The sequence below is a fragment of the Stylophora pistillata genome, chromosome 3 (assembly GCF_964205215.1).
Source record: "Stylophora pistillata chromosome 3, jaStyPist1.2, whole genome shotgun sequence".
NCBI classification, from domain to species: Eukaryota; Metazoa; Cnidaria; class Anthozoa; order Scleractinia; family Pocilloporidae; genus Stylophora; species Stylophora pistillata.
The window spans coordinates 39,734,596-39,758,718 of record NC_142521.1 but is presented as its reverse complement, the minus strand read 5'-3'; the positions used below and the strand labels follow the sequence as shown (position 1 = coordinate 39,758,718).

Sequence of the window (24,123 nt, the reverse complement as noted above, 5' to 3'; positions counted from 1 at the left end):
AAGACTAAATGACCTTGTTACCCCCACCGACGCAGTACCACAGTTTCTTTAGAAACTCACGCCCTTTCTTAATAAAAGATCTTTGTTTGATTTGCATTTTGCCACCAACAACTCAAGTCTAAAACATTAAATAAGCGGTCGAAGGCATCTCTGTGTAGATAGGGGATTTAGAAAGGAAGCTTAAAAGTTCTCTGCTGTTTTTAATTGCTGCGTTTATTTTTAATTGTAATGAAATGGGAAATTACTTTCGAGAGCTTGTTAGTTGACTTGTAATTGAAAACTGCTCTCCGTCTACATGGTTCGATAAATCTGAATGACGTAAAAATCGGTCCATTAGTTAGTTTCAGAGTTCTATCTAGATGGGGGCACAGCCTTTTTTACAAACTTTCATATGTAGCTAAGGTTCCTTTCCACTCCTGCCAATTGCAAAGCATGTGAATTGAAGAAATAAATACGTACGCCATTTTGGAATAAGCTAATCCAAAGTTTTTCACTTAAAATATCTCCCAACTGTTAGCACAAATCTTAACATAGGCGCAAAATTCTAATTCATTCTTCGAATAAATTAAAATCTTGATATCATTCTATTTTTTGCTGATACAATTAAGGGCAAGCTCAGTACGTTGCGCACAGTTTATTTATCGAAAGAAAGCATGTAAATTTCATTCCTACAGAAATCATTTCTACCATTTACTTCGAGGGACTAATTCTTTATTATATATTGTTATTGTTTAAATCACGTTCTTACAAGGGGGCGAAAAAATGAACGAAAATATGAATCATTAATTTCTGGACAAGTAATGACGAGTACAACTTGGTGTAAATAAGCACGAGCAAATTTTCAAAGACAACAAAGCACCAGCCCGTAGTCTCTGAAAATTTTACGGGTGCTTATTTACACAAAACTACACGCGAAATCATCTTATTGCTTTTTGATAATTTACATGAAAAAAGTATCACAGAAAATCAAGACAGACGATATTTTGATAGCCCGCAAGCTCATTTGTGTTTTGCAATGTTGCACTCATGTACGTGAAAAATGCAACTGTGCTGTTATTTCAGTGCGTCACGCTACCTAGGACATACTTGAAATTGTCATCTATAGCTCCCAATCCCAGGTGAACAAAGCACACGCTTTGATCGAAAACATTTCTTAGCTTTGAAATAGCAAACAGATCCAAAAGTGATTTCTTTATGAGCTCCAGATGTTTCAGATGGCGTTTGTTGACCCTTTGATATTGTTTGAAAGGATTCTCAGAATCGCTCTCTTATTAATGATTGAAAATTAATTAATTAATTTTTTATGAGTACCTGTCTTATCAAAATAAAATTGATCATGGAGAATGCTTTAAAACTCTACAAACTTTCAAATCCTGATGACGTCACACCAAAAAGCTATAGCCCATAACTAATAAAACTTTATGTCTAACTTTCTATGTCATGTCTAACTATCTAACTTTATAAGAGTTCTAGTCGTGTATTGTTGAATACTAGAGGGCCTTACTGGTGGAATTCCCAGCTAAAACATAGCGAGATTCAACCAACTGAAGTTGACTTTCTCACATCGTTGTGAAACCCACGTAGTAATCCTCTTAGCAACCTTTCACCACCTCTGGTCTTATTTCATCGCAAGTTAGGATATTAAGTCAAAACAGTTCTAAGAAAAGACTAATTCTTAGTTTACACTATTTCCCTATATATTTAAACTACACAGACTCCAGAAGGTAATAGGTTAAGTGCCATCGACTAACTCACGTTCTCCAAGCCATTTTCATGTTCCACGTTTGACTGCAAATGGTGACTTTTCATGACTACGCCTACTTGAGAGTAGGTATCTTGTGACGATTTCGCGTGGGACTTTTTACTACTCCCGAAGTTGAATGATATATAATATAAAGATCACATAAGATTATTGTGCAACTAAAAGCTTTTAAAAGGTTTTGTTTTGGCAGATGTTCATTTCGGATATGTTTGGTATATCACAAAAGTTAATTTTCTGCTGGGGTTACAAATCCTTTGCCATTTCCTTAAAAATGAGAATCGCTCGCTGTTTCCCGCCTTTTATTCTAGGTTACTTTTCGGGGTCACCGTGAACAGTATAAAAAAATTTGAGAAAAAGTGATCTTTATCGGTTAACAAGAATTACCGTTCCTGTAATGGAAGAAGTTTGAGAAAAGAATTAAGGGCTAGAGGGTAGGTAGCCTAAGCCTCTCAAGAGATAGCTGTGCGCTATCACCAAATGAGCTAACGAAACCGCATGATTAGGGAGAAAGGAAAATGCCCTCTGGAAAAAAATGCCCTCTTAAATTTCAAAAGATGTGATCTACCTCATCGGTTAACTAGAACGACCGTCTACGCAGTGGAGGAGGTTTGAGAAAAGAAATTAAGGGCTAGAAGGTAGGTAGCCTAAGCCTCTCAGGTGCTACCACCAAATGAGCTAACGAAACCGCATGATTAGGGAGAAAGGAAAATTTAAGAGGGCATTTGTTTCCAGAAGTATGGGTGCAATAAATCGTATTCAAGTTGCGAATTGGCCTTCACTAGGCAACTGAGGCCAAAAAAGATACGAAGTAACCTTCGCAGGTTGATAACAGTTCATTACAGAAAAAGAAGTCAGAATCTTTAGTTTTTAAGACGTAAATAGGTAAATAAATGGATTCCTTTAGATAGACACAGACGGTATCTTACCAATATGTAATTCCAACAATTATGACGATGACCACTAAATCGCAAAAATCAAAGCCCATTTCCAACCATTGCTGCCTTGTTCAACTAGTCGGGTTGGTGGTGACTCGGTAGCTGTTGCGGACCTATTTTCCTTCAAACCTACATTTTTGGTAAACTTAAGTGATTGATTTTTAAAATAAAAGAAAACTTATCGTCTATTGCAATTTGTTCTGTATTCCACGAAACAATACCTTAGGCGACATGTCTCCTGTATAGCGTTTTTATGATCTGTTATCATATTTCTCCACACGCAAAACTGTTCTGTCTGATCTCAGTTAATCTGGGTTTGAATTGCTTCTTTGCAGAAGGAATCATGATTGTGACCGTCTTGTAGATTGGAACAGAACTGAAAGACATGAAAAGTGACTTACCGATTGACAAAGACATCACGAGACTCTGAACAGCTAGAGTGAGTAAGGAGAGTAAATTCATCAGAACAATGTCATTTAGACGCGTGAAGGCATTTGTTGGAGTAAAACTGATAATGAATTTCTTGAAAACGAAGGCGAGGAAGTCCGTAGGAACCCAATCAATTGCTTTTTTCTTTGTTACTGACTCACTCTATTAAACCTATCACGTCTTCCTCGGTCTGAATGATGTATAAGAAATTAGTCAATCTTTGCTTTATTGCAAATTATCATATCTTAAAAAAGATAAGTTGGCATTCTTTACAGAGAAATCAAGTTAATTTCACCGGGAGGAAGAAAACAATTACGAACTAATATAATTTTTTGACGCTAAAATTTTCTTCCTGACGGGCGAAGAGACAACTGTGCGTTTACTTGTTGATGAAGCCGTTGGTGGCGATGTATATTTCATCTGTGTGGCACTAAGCGATCCAGTGATCTGCTGACTGGACATACTCGGAAGCGTTGATGCAGAGAGGCTTGAGGGGACAGTTGTGTTTTTTGAACATGGCTTTGAGTTGGACTTTTAGAAATTGAAACATTCTTCGAAAGGACGAAGTTGACAGCTGCGAAAGAGAGGATATAGTGGAGAGATTGGACTCTGCATGATAGGAAAACCCTGTTATCTCGGCATATACTATGCTAATTTATTGCCATAAATACTAGCACAGGTAATGACAACCTTATAATGCGAAGGCAACGTTCTGTTCATGAATTTGTTCTCAATTTTTTTGCAAAAGTATATTTACTTTGTTTTCTACATTATGTTTAATCTAATGACACTAATTTTTTTGAAGAGCGCTATGGTCTTTTCTTCATTTGTTTATCTTAAACAGGGGTGACACGGTTTTTTTCGTGATGACAGAATAGGTTCTTACCTGTAGATGGAAGCAGAGAAAAATTTGATGATTGTGCAGAAAGGATAGTAGTAGTAGTAGTAGTAGTAGTAGTAGTAGTAGTAGTAGTAGTAGTATATAGTAGTAGTAGTAGTTAAACTTTATTAAGAGTGTCAAGAGCCGTCTAAGGGTACGTTTCTTTTTGGACAGTCATGCACTTGTTGCCAATCACATAGACGTGCCTTGAATCGGTGTGACAAGGACTGTTACACAGTGAGGCTAGCTTTGGCCTGTTGATTCATCAGACGACATTAATGAAAATTTCAAGGTTTGTTCCCATGATACCTGCTGAAGTGCTTTGTGCTGCAGGAGCTTGGGTAGACGGGTAAGTGAGACATTCACGTTGGAGAATACAATTCTGGTTGTACCGTATACATGAAAAAATCTTGGGAAAACTAAGGAAAAGGATGTTGTGAGAATATATATCTTGAATTTATATACCACCAAAGGTTAACTTGATCAGGCAAAACGTGATTTTCCTGCTTTTGATACAGTTGATAGATTTGAAAAATTGATGCAAGAAAATAAAGACGAGAAAATTCAGCTCGATCAAACAGCGCAAATATAAATAAAATTGTATTGCAGCCCAAAGAAAGCTCACAAAGGACCCATAGCATTGTTGATATCCAGATCCTTATAAACGAGATGTCTAATAAATGAATTAATCTAATGTTTGGCGAGTATCTTAGTATACAAAGAAGGACATCAATCAATGTCGTTGTTGAAAAACGAGGGAAGGCATTGAAATGTTGCTGTACGTAAATGCATGTAAATTTATCAACTAAACTCGTAATTAATGTCAAACCTGCTGTGTGTAAACAGAAGAAGAAAGATGTTAAGAGCCCGATAATAAAATGACGAAAAAATGTGAAATTGTTTTGGAAAAAGTTACACGGAAAAACAAGAATTGAAACTTTTGGTCAGTCAAATATGAGAATCTCACTAGTTGGAGAACGTCTGGCCAATTAATGGTTCGCAAGTTGAATTATAACACTTTGCTGTCGTATTCCCGTGAAAATTCTTGATCTGCGTGCATGCTGCTTTAAACGCGCAAGGAATCGCTTAGCACTCGTGTAAGGTGCCTTAGAATAGCTTTATATGCATCATGTTTTCCATATCATTTTAACCCAAGATGTCCCTGTTGAATACGTGGTTTACTCTTCCAGCTTGCAAGTAAAAACTGAACAGCGTCCTGCTTTCTGTATCCTGTTGAGATTGGCGCTTCAGGTAGGTGTGGCGTATGGGCTGTCTCGTTCTTCTCCAAACTTGGGTAGATATTGAAAGTGTACGATGAATTTATATGATAAGTGACTCACCTGCAATTTTTCTTCATCACTTCAGCACAGTTGTCGTATTTTGTTTGAATTAGTTCGTTTCGTAAAAACGCAGAAAAATAGAACAATTTCAAAGATTAGCCCCCAGCTCCAAGAGGTTTTTTTTTTTTACAATATATGCAATACTCCAACATTTTCCATTAGAAAAGCACAAGTTCTGTTCACATTTATACTTGTAAGATCCACGAGTAATAACAATTTTGTGAAACTCGTCTGTGCTTTTAAACAAGTCATTAAATCAATTGCCGTCACATTCGTAGTCATCTTTCTTCAGTTCAAAACTCTTTTCACACGAACGCTTTTGCCTTCCTGGAGTATTCGGGCAAATCTGACGGCAATGATCGAGTCTTTAGCTGGATCAAATTCATCGATGTCTACAGACATAAACCTCTACCAAGATAAAAGTAAAAAGATAAGCAGTAGGTTATGAAAATATGATTTTAAAAAATTAAATCACATTTTGCTGCCAGCTGATGAAAAGTGCAAACAGTATTAATGTATGTGCTGTTCCAAAGGGTAACACATGGCCGTAAAACAGGCACGTGTGTATATTATAGCACTGAATGCGTTGTAGTAAATAAGTCTATAAATCCCTCGTTCTGCTACTCTCTAAAAATTCCTTGCTACAAGAAAACACTGCGAACGATTTACCATTAACTCTCTTTTGACAGATAAACAAAAGGTTACCGTTCTGTCCAGCTAATAATTAGTAAAGCAAGGTTGCTTCACCGCTGCTTCCCTAGAAACAAACATTTTCACAACCTTACACACTTCCCAAATCATTGGGATCGTCTCATAAACAGTTGTAACTTTATGGCATCTGTCTGTAAGTGAATTCACTCTTACACTGATCAATTCCATCATTTCAAGAGATAAAACTACAACGATGATTAGTAAAACCTACCACCAAAATAAGGGAACAAAAAGTTGCTATCGATTTCCATTTCAAAGGTAACTGAGCCACAACCACCTAAATTCTAGTCTAGAAATGAAGTTTCAGGAGTTAAACAACAGAAATTCTTACCATCACAAATTCGCCTGTCATCATTCAGCATTCTTCCATCACGTTAACCTGTCTCCTCCTCGCCCTAACTAGGTTTTACCTCACGTTTTCAGGTCAATGAAGCATCAAGGTAGGAGAAGTGATTTTGCTGACAACTTATTGCCCGCAGATTCTTGGAAAGGGTGGGAGTGGGGGATGGGTGGGTGAGGAGGGGGTGTCATCCTTTTCATAGTCTTCTGGAATAACTCGGTTGGCTTGCCTTGACTTTAGTGCATCACGCATGCTTGGAGTCCCAGATGATGAATTCGTAATGTTCTGGTAAATGAGCGGGCAATATTGGTATCGGTATGTAGAAACCACGTAACATCCGTGTTATGAGCAACCCTGTCGAAGAACAAAAAGAGCTGATTATGTAATGACTTGAGAAATAAGCAGACTTGCAACTATTGATAAAAAATGCTGCCACAGTTACAGAAATTTTTTAGCCAAGGCTAAACTCTGGTTGCCATTCTAGACTCCGTACTCAGATCCTACCGTGAAGGTTACAATCGCTTGGCCGATGAAGATCTGGGTAAGAAATAAGGGCTGATCTTTATTAACGTGTAATGTTTGTCAAGTTTTTCCAAGAACGTTATCTCAGCTAAATTTTGAAAGCAATTTATGCTCCAAATATTTAATAACATTATCGAAAAGGAAATTTTTAATGCTTTGAATTGATATAAAGTTTTTGCGGATCTGAGGGTAAAAATAAGCTTTCAGTGCTGGTAAAAAGAACACCTGTCGTGTGTAGATGCATTGCGCAAAAAAATTCAATTTGAGGGACTGTAACCAGAGCTCGAAGTCAGCGTGATAAGGGTTAAGAAACTCAGGAAGCTAAAAATGGCCCTTTCGAAAAGGGACCTCTGATGGACGGGGCGGGGAGAGGAAGTTCTTGATTTTTCATCATATTCTTCTGAAAAAAAACTTGTTGCTCCAAATCTTTCTCCCTCTTATTTTCTTTCCTTTTCTTTTCTCTTTAGCATTCTTATCTCGCCCTCTGATATAGCAGAATTAGTTTCATATCTTAAAACTTTAAGCTAACAACTTTTGTTTGTATGGACGTTTGTCAGACTGCAGACTGTTAAGTCCCAGTTATACTTAAGAGGCAGTCCCTGTAAAAGCGGTCCGATAGCTTCGGTTAAAAAAGTCGATTTCTTTCAAACTTTGACCATGGTCTAAGTCTAAAAGTATTCGGAACCACCTTGCGTTTTCGAAATATTGTACACTAACTTTTTTCCAAACGAAAATCGCTTCAGCGCTCAAAGGCCCGTTTTTAACAGCGCCGATCTTCAAAAAAGAAAAATCGAGTTTCTCTTATATTAATAAAACATTGTTTATTTCATCTCTACATGAGATCTTCACAAATGGCACAAATTGCATTATTGGTCGTTCCACAAATATCTTGTCTGAGGAATTTGTTTTGTCTCCCATATGACCGTAATTATGCAAGTTTTATCCCGGTTCAGCGCTAAATTCAAACTTCTTCCCAATGATATTTTTATTCAGACTAACTAAAATAGGGTAGAGGAGTATGGAAGTATAAAAATATGTTGAGGTTTCGGCGATTTTCTAGTACAGCCGGTCAAGTTAACGTTAATATACACATTTTCGAAAATTCCACACAACAATGCACAAAAAGCGGACTTAATTATTTACAAAAATTACGTCTACAATCCATGGTTGACGCCTGAATTGAGCACCTTGAAGCTTTCCGTGCTTGATGATACTGCTTTTTCAGAGAGTGCCTCTTAATATGCCTCAAAGAATTTCGCACGTATAGCAATTATACAAATTTATCACTTTCACGGGTTTATTACGAATCAACTTAACGGCCTGCTCCCAGTTGGCTTGTTAGCTCAATTGGTAGAGTGCTGCACTAGTATCGCAGAGGTCAGTGGTTCGAGTCCCGTACAGGCCTGATTTTTTTTTTTTTTAGGTCTGAATTTCGCTATTGCTTAAATAGCGCTCTCTACTGCGAGGATCGTGCATTATACGTATCTAATACCGCAGTTCAAAATATATGAACTTCATATATTTCATTGTATCTGATTTATCACTTTCACGGGTTTATTACGAATCAACTTAACGGCCTGCTCCCAGTTGGCTTGTTAGCTCAATTGGTAGAGCGCTGCACTAGTATCTCAGAGGTCAGTGGTTCGAGTCCCGTACAGGCCTGATTTTTTTTCAGGTCTGAATTTCGCTATTGCTTAAATAGCGCTATCTACTGCGACGATCGTGCATTATACGAATCTACGTTTTGTTTTTCTAATGCAAAACTCCGGGCAGTCCCAACAGCTAGCCTTACAAACAGCCTTTGACATTTGGGAACGGTTGATCTTGTATTTGCACGGAAAGAAGGACTTGATGCGATAAGCGCTAGCGCTCTGAAAAATCACAATAAGATCAATGCAACCATAAAATTTATTTGGTTATGTCAACTAAGTTGAAATTGTAAATAGGCCACCGTAACGAATAAAAAAGCTGACGTTTCGAGCGTTAGCCCTTCATCAGAGCTTTAGCCCTTTCGAGCGTTAGCCCTTCGCTCTGACGAACAGCTAACGCTCGAAACGTCAACTTTTTTATTCGTTACGGTGGCCAATTTACAATTTCAACTTAGTTGATATAACCAAATTACCTTGTTACCCCCACCAACGCAGCACCACAGTTTATTTAGAAACTTTCAGCCTTTATTCATAAATATTTTTAATGCAGGTCTTAAGTGGTTGGGTAACAATTTTACTTTGCATCCCTAAAAAAGGTAAAACTAAGACTGTTTTCTTTTTGAGAACTGAGGTGGTTGGATCAATCGGTCTGTTTTGCTGTCTGCTCAAAACATCATTGATGTTGTAATTTACAACTCCAGCAGGATAACCATTCTGTGGCAACAATATCCTCAGTTCAGCCAGACAGGATCGTAAAAGAGAAGGTGACGGAACTGATGCGAAAGCAACGAAAAGTGAGTGTGCTGACGAGGTTTACTTTGTATTTTCTAGGTATGAAGGAATCCCATTTTGTGTACAGGCCGGTAAATGTCTTCTTTCGGTAAATTAATGTCGAGAAAGTGTGATCGTGTCGTTTGATGAGGATGTCCAAGAAAGGGATTGTACTGTTCTCTTCAAATTCATCGGTGAATTTGATATTTGCGTGACAGTTATTGAGGTAGTGAAGAAACTGGGTTGCTGTGTTTTTATCATCGCATCAAGTCCTTCGTGCCATTTCTTAAGAAGGAAGTTGTCATGTTCGTACCGGATCGAAGAGTTATTTCTTTATTTTCCTTTATCATAAAATGGCTTTATATTTCGTGAGTCAGGATTTTACACGAAGTAATTAAAAGTGTCCGCTAAATAGAGAGGAAAAACAAATGAAATGTCACACTGTGGAGGAAGAGGGGCACAAACGTGTTCGCATTATCGAAATAGCGTGAGTCCGTAGTAAAAGGAGTTTGTTTTAGCTGTTTCTTAGTTCTTTTCCCTGTTGATCTTCAAAAACTTGTCATATTTATTCCATCTTCAGGATAATGATACGACTCAGTTTTCCTTGCAGATTTCCCTTTTGTTCTCAAAGTAAAACTGAAAGCAAAGAAAAGAGATAAGTTGCATTTCTTCTTTTCTGAAACCTACATTTAAAAATTCCTCCTCATTGTTATTATTATTATTATTATTATTATTATTATTATTATTATTCCTACTATTATCTTAATAAATTAGTTAGAATTATGAAACATATGAATTTATTTAAAGTGCACCTACACCCAAAAAATTTTTTTCGCTTAACGAAGTAAGCTTATTTTTTTGAGTATTTCTGCGCAAAAATTTTTTTATTTGCTCAAATCTTCAATTTTCTATGCCCAGTCAAAATACGGAAAATCGGCCGCCATCTTGCCCCACGACCGAGTTTAAAGAGGAATGGCTCTAGTGGGTAATGTGACGTCAAATCGAGAACACGAAAGTCTGCTTTTCACACATTTTCACTTGTTTGGGAAGGTTGTAGTCGATAATTGTCCGAAAATATGCCGACTAAGTGTGTTGTAGAAGGATGTAGCAACGTGCGAAATTTGCAAGAGGGTATCGCGCTCCATACAATCTTCATACAACACACCTAGTCGGCATATTTCGGACGATATCGACGACAATCTTCCCAAACAAGTGAAAATGTGTGAGATGCAGACTTTCGTGTTCTCCATTTGACGTCACATTACCCACTAGAGCCATTCTTCTTTAAACTCGGTCGTGGGGCAAGATGGCGGCCGATTTTCCGTATTTTGACTGGGCATAGAAAATTGAAGATTTGAGCAAATAAAAAAATTTTTGCGCAGAAATACTCAAAAAAATAAGCTTATTTCGTTAAGCGAAAAAAAGTTTTTGAGTGTAGGTGCACTTTAACTATGTATCTATTTTAACACAATGCTATTATTTTATATTTGAAATTTATGCGTTAGTGTCCCCAATTAGCTATTTTTAGCTAAATATTTCTGACACTTTATGTAGTCTATTATAATTATTTTTGGAGTTCACGTCAATCTTAATCAGTTGCCTTACTACTTTGAGTGAATGCTTCTCGAAAAAGAAAAAAAAAAACAATATATACAAACTATGGAGAAAACTAAACACTCGCATTGTACTCAGAACATGGCGAATCAAAGTGGTTATGTGACCTAATAGGAGGGAAACTAAGCAAACAGGCAATCCAGCTGCACTTTTTATTTCTCATTTTGGAATTGTTTTTCTTGAGATTAAATATCGTCACGATTAAATACAAAACCAGAAAAGATAAATCAAAGTTAGCTTGAAAATTCTACGTCAGAAAGGTGAACCTTGTTAGTTTCTTAGACAGATTTTCTTTGGTAGTGCTTGTAAGAAATAATTTTCCTTAAAAAATCACTCTCCTACAAAAATACGTCACCTTATAAATAGGGATCGTTTGAGGTTAAGCAAAGGGTTGGCAACCTACTAGCTAAGAATAATTAGTAATTGCTAGAGCATCGCTTACTTACCTCACGAGGACGATGTAAATAATGGCAACTATTAGAACGAACAATCCTACACTAATCCCAATTACAGTCCATTTCGAGCCATTGTTGCCTGGTTCTTGTGGTCCCACTGTTGGGTACTCTTTAGATGGGCTGGTTTCGAATAAAGTCTCTATATCAGAGATGTTAGCGCCAATTCCTTTCTCGATCTGGGGCTTGTATAATTTTATAATGAAGACCAATGCGTCACGAGGAAGAACTGAGATATTTCCAACAAAAAGACCAGCAGGCTGCTGTACGTAGAATGCTACCTGGAGAGAGTCTGATGAGTTGGTAGGGTAACCAGGCAGAAGGTGAACCTGGTCAGCGGTGTAGAGATCAAATAATGGAGAGCGTCTGACAGGAAAAAAAAACTAGTTTAATAATAAAACATCAATGCAGTGAGAACTGAAAGGAAATCATCGATCTGCAGAAGTTTTCGTGAAATTTTTTAGTAGCTATAACGAGACACAGTGAGTTTTAAAATCAGCATCGAGATCAAAAGCCATTACTTAAAGTGCCTAGACGGTTAGCGGTGACTCGGGCAGCTCGTCAAAATCAATCCCTGCATTGCTCGATCTGTTTCTGTGAGACATATTACAAAACAGCGGAGGAACTTTTGGTTAAAAACTTCCTTCAACGAAGAGGTGACACTTAGACGAAAGACGCTTTAAATTTGAAGTGACGCTCGAAATCCCGCCGATTATGCTAATGTCCAAGAATTACACTTATTATTTACAACGGATTGGAGGAAAAGCGTTGGGTGAGAGCCTGCAGGGATTACCTGCGCATGCACATCCGAACATTTACATATTTTATGTTTAGTTTACGGAGTGCAGTAGCAGATGTTACTGTCATTCCCGTCAGTTCTCGTCATTTCTTAGCTTAATATCTTTCCTGAAAATGAGGGAAAAAGATTTATTACTGCAGTCACTGTGATTAATTTGGCAGTCGAGGTACGTGTGATCGATACATCTCATACAAATTGCAGAGAGAAAGGAAATTGCTTCTGAAAGTGACAATAGCGCTAACGACGTCGAGAGAGATTCTGAAGTACACTGCTTGGAATCCCACGGTAGTTTTGATGATCACCTGTTGAAATTTAGCCCTGTCCCTGTCCCTTGTTCTATCTTTTTTATTTACTTTTAACGCAATGACATTTCTCTTCTTTTCGACAGTCTAATGTGGGACATTGGCTTGGGTTTTTACCAATGAAATACTAACAGTACCGCAGAAGTTAACAGTCAGTTCAGGCAACTGTATGGCTTGCACTGGTCAAGTCACATAATTCCTTGTAGGAACCTCTACCAATATTCAGTCAGTTTTCGTAAAAATCACACTTTTGATCCAGTCAAAAGATGCCTAAATCTGAGTGATCTCCCTAGAGATACAAAGTAGGGAAACTGGATAGATTATACAAGGGGGGACGCGAGTTTAAGAACGTTTCCCAGTTGGGGTGAAATAGGGTTCGTAAAGTTAAAGTTAAGGTTAAGTTAAAGTGTACACATTTGTCTACTTTGTCTAATATTTGTCCTTGAATGAAAAATGGCTTCATTTTCAAACAGTGTTTGTCTTGCATTTATCAGGAACAAATATGATAACATATTTGCCACACATTTGACGTCTTTGCGACCAGGACAAATGTAACATCCGATTTGTCTCACATTAACCCAGAGCCAAATGTGGTCAAATTCATTATTTCATTCAGTGTTACCAAGAGAGGCAGTTAAGGAAGTTCTGCTCACCATAATATTGCCTTTTCAGGTGGAAAGGTGATAAAAAAAGGAAGTATAGTCTAGAGGATATTATTTGATCTAACACTAGATGCTCAGACTGAAACTAGAAGAAATGTACAGTAAACGATGCAGGAAATTCCTTTTCAGTTCTTAAGTGCGAAAGGATGAAGTAGTGGGCAGACGTCAGTGAAGCTGCCAAAGCTTCAAAGAAACAACTGGGAGGACTGGAGGGAAGCACTAAATGAAAAAGAAAAGGCTTACAGAAAGCTAGGTACCATTCCTCTGCAAAAAAACAAAAGAGTGTTAGTCATGGTTGCCATCACCTTTTTCGTCGTGTTTCTTTTAGTGCGCATGTTGTCCTGTTTTGACTGCAAAACTCGGTTGTGACAGACGCCAATTTCTCTTTAAAAGACTTGTCCTTATTAAAATCCCACTCAACCTGCCAAAGAAAACGTGATTAAATACGTATGATGGACGATCCTCGCAGTAGATAGCGCTATTTGAGCAATAGCGAAATTCAGACCTGAAAAAAATCAGGCCTGTACGGGACTCGAACCACTGACCTCTGCGATACTAGTGCAGCGCTCTAACCAATTGAGCTAACAAGCCAACTGAGAGCAGGCCGTTAAGTTGATTCGTAATGAACCCGTGAAAGTGATAAATGAGATAGAATAAATATATGAAAATCATATATTTTGAACTGCGGTGTTTGATACGTATGATGGACGATCCTCGCAGTAGATAGCGCTATTTGAGCAATAGCGAAATTCAGACCTGAAAAAAATCAGGCCTGTACGGGACTCGAACCACTGACCTCTGCGATACTAGTGCAGCGCTCTAACCAATTGAGCTAACAAGCCAACTGAGAGCAGGCCGTTAAGTTGATTCGTAATGAACCCGTGAAAGTGATAAATGAGATAGAATAAATATATGAAAATCATATATTTTGAACTGCGGTATTTGATACGTATGATGGACGATCCGTATTTGATACGTATGATGGACGATCCGTACAGGCCTGATTTTTTTCAGGTCTGAATTTCGCTATTGCTCAAATAGCGCTATCTACTGCGAGGATCGTCCATCATACGTATCAAATACCGCAGTTCAAAATATATGATTTTCATATATTTATTCTATCTCATTTATCACTTTCACGGGTTCATTACGAATCAACTTAACGGCCTGCTCTCAGTTGGCTTGTTAGCTCAATTGGTTAGAGCGCTGCACTAGTATCGCAGAGGTCAGTGGTTCGAGTCCCGTACAGGCCTGATTTTTTTCAGGTCTGAATTTCGCTATTGCTCAAATAGCGCTATCTACTGCGAGGATCGTCCATCATACGTATCAAATACCGCAGTTCAAAATATATGATTTTCATATATTTATTCTATCTCATTTATCACTTTCACGGGTTCATTACGAATCAACTTAACGGCCTGCTCTCAGTTGGCTTGTTAGCTCAATTGGTTAGAGCGCTGCACTAGTATCGCAGAGGTCAGTGGTTCGAGTCCCGTACAGGCCTGATTTTTTTTTCAGGTCTGAATTTCGCTATTGCTCAAATAGCGCTATCTACTGCGAGGATCGTCCATCATACGTATCAAATACCGCAGTTCAAAATATATGATTTTCATATATTTATTCTATCTCAAAACGTGATTAAAGTTTAATATCGTTTTGGAAGTGTCGTGCAGATAAATGACATTCATCTGAAACAGATTCAAGGTCATTACTCATTTGGATTCTACCTGTTTGAAGAAGGTTGGGCCTTATAATTGCTTGTTAGCTTACTCGCAAGAGTTCGCTGTCGTAGTTCCTGGAGAATATTGTTTAGTGCGCGCACTGATTTACACGTGAATGGCTTATATCATGTTTACCATATAGTTTGTAGCAGACGACGTCGCTGCAGAAAACTCGAGGTACCTACCCCACTTGGTATGGAAAAGCGAACAGCTTCTTGTTTTTCACTTTCTGATGGGACTCGTGGTTCAGGTAGGTCTGGTAAAGGGGCTGTCTCGTTTTTCTCCAAACCTGAGTAAAGATTAAATTTGCATTACATAAAACAGACTTTCTTTGTTTTTTTTCACCATTTAAGGAAGTTAACGAATTTTGCATAGAAAAATTGGTTTAGTTTAAATCTCCCAACTTTCTTCTACGGATATAGCTATTTGATCAGATACGCTACTCGTATTAACTCCGTTAAAGGCAGTGAGGAGTGAGTAGCTTAATAATTCGCGGTTATAGACAAGGTAAAGGAACAGCCATTATTAATCAACGAGGGAAGGGACGGAGGGGGTTCGTTGGGCGTTTGAAAATTTACTTGATCCTTTTATAAGGCTCTGTAACAGCGGAGCTAGCGGCGTGCGTAGTGCTCACAGCGTAGCCCCATAGCTATGCTCTCCTAACCCCCCTTCCGTAGTCCTCCCTTTATACCTCTTACTCTGACTGTTCCCCTTCCATACGCCTTGAAAACCATATAACATCTCCCCTCTACCCAAAAAAATCTAATGACCAGTAGATTAAGCTCTCGATATCTAGGTGCGATGAAAATGTCAAGCTCAAAATTCAACTGTAAATTAACAAAACGTGGAAAGCAGAATAGTAGATTCCAATGTATAACCTCAACTACCAAGAAATCTTTGTCTGAAAATGATGAAATACCTCTGCATTTTCCATCAATAAAGTACAAGTCTTGGTCACATTCACACTTGTAAGAGCCACGAGTGTTGACGCATTTGTGAAACTCATCCGCGCAGTTAAACAGGTCATCATTCAGACACTCGTTGATATCTGCATGACAAACACGTTGAGATTTATTAGTTAACGGATAAACTAGTTTCAAATGGTTTCTTTTCTGTAAATACATTAATTGCAACAATTAAAGTTGAGTACAATTTGGTTAATTACCTTCACATTCGTAGCCATCTTTCTTCAGTTGAAAACCCTTTTCACACGAACAGTTATAACTTCCTGGGGTGTTTGTACAAATCTGATCGCACCGATGGAGTTTTTTAGCCGGATCACATTCATTGACGTCTACAGAGAGAACAGTAGAAAGGCAATAAATAGGCTTTAGTTGGTGCTTCTTGTTCTATTTAAACCTTTCGAATAACATTTCGTTGTTAATTGATATAAGCTGCAAACTATCCAGACGGCATTCTATATTTTTTTCACAAGGGGAAACAAGTAATAGTTAAGCAGGCACGTCGCATGTTATTGCACCATATGCGTTGTGGTAAATGAACGTATAAATCTTCCCAGCGTCTCGAAATTCCTCCTTTAGTTCTCCGGCGCTCTAAGAAAACAGCGAACGATCCACCACTAAATCCCTAAGATCGAAAACAAAAGTAACAGTTTACCTATACATTTCTTTCCATCGGTGTCAAGCTCGAAGTTAGCAAAGCAAGCACAACCTGCTTCACCGCTGCTTCCCATGAAGCAAACGTGTTCGCAGCCATGATTAGCAGAACAAGGGTTGGTAGCTGTGAAGTAAAAGGAATCAGTAGTAACATCAGTAAAATGCTGTTGTTTCATGGTGGCGTTTCGATATGGCGGAAGAAACTTGGAAGTCTTTTTCAACGTGAACTATGCCTCTAAAACTTCCAACACTGAGATTTATTGCTTAGCTCGATCGCTCGCTCGCTCCAGATGACGCAGTCAGCGTACAATGAGACTTTGTGTGATGAAAAATGCCTGATAACAAACAACTGAATGCCCCCCGCAGAGAATCACTCACCTACACACTTCCTCCAGTCACTAGGATCAGTTTTGAAAAACTCGTCACATGAGCAGTTGTAACTTCCCACACTGTTAATACAGGTTTGCATACAGTCGCTTGAAGGATTGCATTCATCAACATCTACGAGCAAAGTAAATAAAAGCAAACATTATTTATCATCGAGGAATACCTTAGACGTCTCATTTTATAAGACTGCAACGTAGTCGAACATCTCGCCCTCTGAGGTTAAAATTGAGTTTGAATTAAACAAATTCTAAACCTTTATTAATGCCAGGGAGGACTTGCAGGGACTTAGTTTGAGGCTTGAGTCACTGGGGAGACTAGCTATGACCTTTACCCCAAACGGCAACGAACAAAAACTAAACTTGTCACTGTCTTCTTTCAATCGTTGGTTGCTGAAAAAAAATATTTTTTTTTTATCTGTATAGTAGGGGCTTTCATAGTCCATTTCAGTCGCAAGTTTGAAGGGAAATATTAAGATTTGAAAAGTATAATGTACACGGCGAAACGAAACAGAAAAAATGAACCATAATTTTTACTCTTCTGGTCAAGTTCCATATTAAAGCTAATTGCCACATCTGGCTAAATTCCAACTCTTATCTTGAAGTGAAGTTTCTGGAGTTTTATTACAGAAGTCTTACCATCACATCTGCGCCCGTCGTCATTCAGTGCATATCCATCACGGCACTCGCAGAAGAAAGAAGCCGGAATATTGACGCATATCTGCTCACAGTTGTTTAATGAGCTACTTTGGCATTCGTCATAGTCTACGAAAAATATCGCTCTATATTTTATCAGAATTTCTTATTTATTTAAAATGGTTATCTACAGTAAATCATTTTCAGAAAAATTCTGCGATCAAATATGTTTCTGCAATGCAACTCCTGACTTAATGTAGTGAAAATTTCAGTGACATATCTAAGGTAAAAGATGAGCTGTAGCGTTAGGCATTGCACTTTGGTCTGTTTCACTGTCTTGGGGAGGTGAGAAAGGAGACGGAGGTTTTGATGCAACAGTTTTTTTGTTCGGAGATGCAGAAGGAAAAATGTGTTGTAAAAATTTCCTTGGAGATTTACCATAGATAGCTCTATTCCAGTGTTGTCTTATCTATGTTCACCCTAACCCTTTTATTACCAGTAATTCTGCCATGGAATTCATATGATTTCCGTTGGATAATTCGGTATCAGACCAACCAAGAAACCCTAATTGATATTTTCCTTGTTCTCATCACTTATCTGCTTGATATTGTATTGATATGGCAAGAAGAAATTCTGTCTTGGTCACTAATTGCCGCCAGAGGGTTTAAGTCTTATGTATGTCAAATCAAGCCATGGCTTTCATGCCCTTAAGGTCACCCCGACTTGAAGTTTACATACACATGTGAACTCACCTACACACTGCGCTCCATCACCTGTGTACCCTGATGGACATGGTCCACATTTATATCCACTGGAATTAGCTGGTGCAGGAAGATCAGTGCACTCAACTCCTGTGTAACACGGCTGACCATTCATTTCGCAAGCATCAATGTCGCTGTCACAGAACCTTCCTGTGTATCCTCCCTGACATTCGCAGCCCATGTATACAAACTTGTTGTCAGTGTTGGCTGTGTCGCCTTTTTCAGGTTCCACGCATTGACCGTCGTGTTGGCAGGCGCACATTCTAACGGTTGGAATCCAGCTGGTGCTTGCGCCTTTGTCATCGATAGCAACAAAGGTCATATTGAACTACAAAGAAAGAAATTATTTGATGGATAATATATTGGATAATATTTCCCTCTTTCATTTAACCAATATCATTTTTGTCAAGCAAATTTGAATTGTAAATTTTCACCTTTTATTGCATTTGCTTGTTACGCCTGAGGTAATGGATAAATATATTTCATGGAAAGGATCTACCGATATGTAGACGAAATAGGACTACATCCTGTTCTAATTTGGAAATAATTGAAGGAGGACAGTAAAAATTGGACGAAGCCGTAGGCTGTCCAATTTGGCTGTCGAAGGAATTTTTTTAAATCCAATTTTTTCCAAAATCAGGCAAGCGTAATTGGGCATTGCTCAGTTACGCCATTATCCTTTAATTTCAAACTATCCTTTAGTTTCAAACTAGACAGATAAAAACTTAATTGGACAGTTTTGATTTCAGAACCACATGTGATTGGTTGAAAGGGTTGCATGAGTTTTCTAGACTAATCACAGCGAGAAGCGCAAAAAAACAAAAAACCAACGCAGTCCTGGATGAAGTTTGTTGCTTAATCATAACTTGCTGTAAAGACTAGAGAAGTAATTCATATTTTTCACTTTTGAAATCTTCGAGCCTCGGCTACACTTTTAGTGGACATGGTTACTTGATCTAATGGTAATAAAGATATATTGAATAGAAGGGTTTCACCTTTTGTGATGACGCTACAGGCCAATAAAATGACAGCATGTTTCCAGTTTGGTTCCAAGTGGCTCCTACAGGTTTGTTAATCACTTGAAACGTGATAGTGCCCTCGTCCACAGCAGTAATACTCAGCTCAACTGTTTCATTAAGTGTGGCATTTATCACATTTGAGCTGTTTACTATCTTAGGCGGGAAGTTTTCTACAAAGATAGAGAAAAAAAGAGATGTGCCGATCTCAAGATATCAGATTTAGTACGGCAATCTTTAATTTGAACAGCCACACAGTCGGAATCGTGTTAATATCGCAAAAGCACCTTATGTTTAACACTTACATATCTTTTCATGTTTTCTAATCACATATTTATTGGGTCGGTCCAACACATTGTTTTCAGCAAAATATGCTCCTTCGAACGGAGCTGAAAAAAATCTGGTCGTGTTACGAACTTTTGTAGACTGCTTGAAACCATAGCAATACTAGAATAAAATGGCTTGGAGTTTTTCAAAAATTTAAAATCGGCGCGGTTTTTTCCCTTGGTTAAGACGTAAGCAAAAAGTTTGAACTTAAAACGTTTGCAACAGACTGTCCCTCAACAGGGGCACGGAACATATTTTGCACAATATAGTTTTATCCTCGCACCCTTGAAGTTCAGCGAGAAACTTTTGTATTTTGATCGCGAAAATGCATTTCGTGTAGTCTGGGCTACAATCATGTCGACCTGCTGGGCGTTCCTCAACGAAGGTCTCTCTAAGTTCACTTGATAGCTTTTTCCCTTGATGGCTATTAAGGCTTGTAACAGTTTCAAAGTTACCGCCTTATTGATTGATATATATACCGATGTCAGATACAATGAAAGATATGAAGTTCATATATTTTGAACTGCGGTATTAGATGCATATGATGCACGATCCTCGCAGTAGACAGCGCCATTTAAGCAATAGCGAAAATCAGACCTGAAAAAAATCAGGCCCGTACGGGATTCGAACCACTGACCTCTGCGATACTAGTGCAGCGCTCTACCAATTGAGCTAACAAGTTGGCTTGTTAGCTCAATTGGGAGCTCAGTTGAGCGAGCCAGTTGGCTTGTTGGCTCAATTGGTAGAGCGCTGCACTAGTATCGCAGAGGTCAGTGGTTCGAATCCCGTACGGGCCTGATTTTTTTCAGGTCTGATTTTCGCTATTGCTTAAATGGCGCTGTCTACTGCGAGGATCGTGCATCATATGTATCTAATACCGCAGTTCAAAATATATGAACTTCACATAGTTCATTGTATCTGATTTATCACTTTCACGGGTTTATTACGAATCAACTTAACGGCCTGCTCCCAGTTGGCTTGTTAGCTCAATTGGTAGAGCGCTGCACTAGTATCGCAGAGGTCAGTGGTACGAATCCCGTACGGGCCTGATTTTTTTCAGGTCTGATTTTCGCTATTGCTTAAATGGCGCTGTCTACTGCGAGGATCGTGCATCATATGTATATACCGATGTATTTGTGACATGTGCGCGCAGACTTTAGTCGTTTTTGTGTACGGAAGTTAGCCATATAAATTTTTTTGCATTAAAGAGAGGAGGATAAGCCACCCAGGAAGTCAAAAAGAAGAGTACAAAAAAAAATTGAATTTCAAGAATCCTCCAATGATCAAATCGATATTTTCTCTATAACTCACCCAGTGTGTTGGACTCATTTACCAGTTGGACACTTATATCTTTGGTTACCAGGCCCACAGATAAGTCGTTGGTGGAAGCCACGTCAAACAGGCACTCGTGATCATCTCCACATTCTGCTTCAGCTATCTGTCGTAAGCTTTCATTATGCCACGTGATGTTATCAGCAAACATGGGCTCAAAATTAGGGTCCGAATAATTCGCCACGCTTTCATTATCAGCATAAGTGAAGAGAGACTGGGACTGGGTGATTTGCCCTAGAGAATATTAACATTAAGTAAGGCAAGAATGGGTGAGACAAATTTCTATAATACGAAATTGTGTAAATGTGAGATCAGTCAAGTTAAAACGGAAACAAAAGTATATCATCCCTTTGAATAAAGGCTGATAGTTTCGAAAGAAACTGTTTGGGGCTGCGTCGGTGGGAGTAACGAAATAATTTGGATATATCAACAAAGTTGAAGTGGTAAATTGGCCACCGTAACGAATAACGTTGCCATGTTCCCACCAATAACGTAGCTTCATTCTCTGCCTTTAAAAGCACACACAACTCACAATTCCTCTATTCGGTCCGACAAAGGGCTAACGCTCGAAACGTCAGCTTTTGTAATCGTTACGGTGGCCAATTTACCACTTCACCTTTGTTAATATATCCAAATCATATCATCCCTTTGTCTGCCTTTATCGTTAACATAACAAACCTCTACTAATTTTCACTTTTCCTCTGTTTCTTAATTTTACCGCTAAACGTTCTCACGTTTAACTATACAACTTGGTAGATATACGGTTGCTATTAGCGAAAAGTTTTGTTTTTCTAAATGTGCTGTTTACTTTTCCTCTTCTTAAGATTGGCAACTGCCTGTGAAAGGGTTGGTCTTCCCTTAAGCTAATTTTCCCATGTCACTAGTGTTTCTCCCAATTTACAGTTTCTTAAATCTCGTCTCTCCTTCTAATAAAATTATGGTCCTTCACAGGCTACCCTCGACATCTCTTGAACTCTCCTTAACAGTATTTTATGAGAGTGGTGACTTCTCCAGTAGCAAGATCTCTGTTAAAAAGCTTGGTTCCTACTTGCGGCTCGGGCAACTGCACAATAACAAGTGACGATCATACGCAGCAAAGCAGTGCCCACAAACGCTTAGAGCCAAAACACAAGGATTAATCGTTGATCTTAGGCACTTGCTATCTATTCCAACTACATTATTTTTGTTGCGAGGAAGTTTAGCGTGTTTCATATTTAATAGTATTGCACTTACATTTGATCCCAAACCCGTAGTGAATATCTTTTAATGATGACGACGATGACAAAACCATCCCATTGGGTAATGTAAAGTCATCGTTAGGATTATCGTTCCACGTTCCCAACAATCCTTTGGTGGCGTTTTTTAAGACATCAGCAAGAGTTACAACGAAGGACATCATTTCCTTCTTCTCGCAGAACTGCACGGACGATGTTGAAGGAAAAGAAACTTGTAAACAGTTTTCCTCTGGTATTGAGACAGAAAGATTTCCACCAACCTCCACAGTTCGATTTGTTAAGTTGTGATAGCCATGGAAGGGTGCATTGTCTATCATTATATTGAGGCCACCTAACAAAATTAAGTAGCAAGAGTTAGATTGTATTGACTCTAATTTGCAGATCTGAGCGTATCTAATGATAATTAATTAGTTTGAAAGAGGTTTTCCTTTTCCTATATGGCAAGCTCTTCGTAGCATGCTCACCTCCGTCTTTCACTCGAACCTCGATGGTGCTCGAATTTTCTTCTTTAGCAGCTCCTGCTGAGAAGATGGTCGCTGTGGTTGAATTTCCCTGAGCAAGTTTTGTTCTGGCCTGAAGTTGAAATGTTCCATTTTGTGCATCGACCATAGTGTATTCACCAAGACCGTTAAACGTGTAGTTTCCGCCGTCCAGTGTCTTGAAATGAGGATCACCCCAGAACCATCCTGTACCAAAAGAGAAATAGTCCTCTTTGTTGGCTTAATATTGCAAATAATCTGATCTATATAGAGTAAATGGTTTGATTCCCAGAGTAACGGTTTATAACGCTCTTCCTAAGAAACTGTCTAATATCCAACATTTACGAGAGGTAAGCTTATTAAGTTCCATTGTAGTTTTGTATGACCCGCGCTTAAATTGAAAAAACAGGTATTAAATGTTAATATGCACAGGGGACGACACAAGATGATACAGCATGATTTGGTAGATCTATGACCTAACAAAAATTATCATATGATCCGTCCAGCCCCGCTCGCGCAATCCTACAGAAAACCATAATAAAAGCTAAAGGCTGAAAGTTTCTAAAGAAACTGTGAATAATAATAAAAGCTGACGTGTTCAGGGCTGGACGGGTTGACGTGAGTGGGTCCGGAAAAAGCCGTCCGGCCCTACTGCCCTTACATCGTTTTATTACAAAAACGTAAAGTAAAAACAGAAATGAGAAAAAAGTCGCGTTTTTCAAGGAATTGTGATTTTTTGTTTTGAGTCGCAAAAATAACGGAGAAGTTATAGATCCAGAATTTTTTTTTGTGTTTGTGTGGCTGCGTGTGCCCTTCTTTCGCTTCCAATTTAGGTTGTATTTTTCAACAGTTAATTGTCATATTTTAAAATGCTTATTGACTGAGTTTCGTCGGGCCGGACGAAAAAACATTTGGCTCTCGGTCATGAAGCACGGACCCCCCTGTGCTGGGTCCGTAGGTCAACGGACCTCGAGCCAAATATTTTTCCGTTCGGCCCTCCCACTCAGTCAGTAAGTACATATCATATGATCCGTCCGAACCCTCTCCCGCAATCCTATAGAAAATCACAGTAAAAACTGACGTGTGCAGGGCCAGACGGGTTGACGAGAGCCGTTCCGGAAAAAGCCGTCCTGCCCTACTACCCTCACGTCGCTTTGTCGCAAAAACTTGAAGAAAAACCGAAATGAAGAAAAAGTTGCTTTTTTTCAAGGAGTTGTGAGTTTCTTGTTTTTACTCCCAAAAAAAACGCAAAAGTAATAATTGCAGAATTTTTTTGTGCTCGCGTGGCTGCGTGGGCCCTTCTATCGCATCTTATCTAGGTTGAAATTTTAAACACTGGGGGGTCATATGTAAAATGCGTTTTGACTAGGTTTAGTCGGAACGGTTAAGAAAATGTTTGGCTATCGGTTTTGAAGCACGAACCTCGCTGCGCTCAGTCCGTAGGTCATG

The 24,123-nt window shown here is 38.6% G+C and overlaps 1 protein-coding gene and 1 pseudogene across 1 annotated transcript in view; both read right to left on the bottom strand.

Annotated features, from left to right (window-relative positions):
• Positions 1-1,098: 1,098 nt before the first annotated feature.
• LOC148736066 (uncharacterized) lies at positions 1,099-6,409 on the bottom strand (annotated as a pseudogene).
• Positions 6,410-9,649: 3,240 nt separating this feature from the next.
• The window catches only part of LOC111340600 (mucin-like protein), a 28,680-nt gene continuing 14,206 nt past the window's right edge, over positions 9,650-24,123 (bottom strand). The window contains exons 9-22 of the mRNA XM_088752126.1: positions 22,660-22,881; positions 22,194-22,526; positions 20,940-21,194; positions 19,281-19,474; positions 18,277-18,613; positions 17,528-17,653; positions 16,884-17,006; positions 16,507-16,629; positions 16,055-16,183; positions 15,809-15,937; positions 15,075-15,178; positions 13,474-13,589; positions 11,400-11,771; positions 9,650-9,975 (exon numbers count right to left, since the gene is read on the bottom strand). Of these exons, the coding sequence (XP_088608252.1) occupies positions 9,888-9,975; positions 11,400-11,771; positions 13,474-13,589; positions 15,075-15,178; positions 15,809-15,937; positions 16,055-16,183; positions 16,507-16,629; positions 16,884-17,006; positions 17,528-17,653; positions 18,277-18,613; positions 19,281-19,474; positions 20,940-21,194; positions 22,194-22,526; positions 22,660-22,881 (2,651 nt within the window). The 3' untranslated portion in view covers positions 9,650-9,887. The remainder of the gene's footprint in view (positions 9,976-11,399; positions 11,772-13,473; positions 13,590-15,074; positions 15,179-15,808; positions 15,938-16,054; positions 16,184-16,506; positions 16,630-16,883; positions 17,007-17,527; positions 17,654-18,276; positions 18,614-19,280; positions 19,475-20,939; positions 21,195-22,193; positions 22,527-22,659; positions 22,882-24,123) is intronic.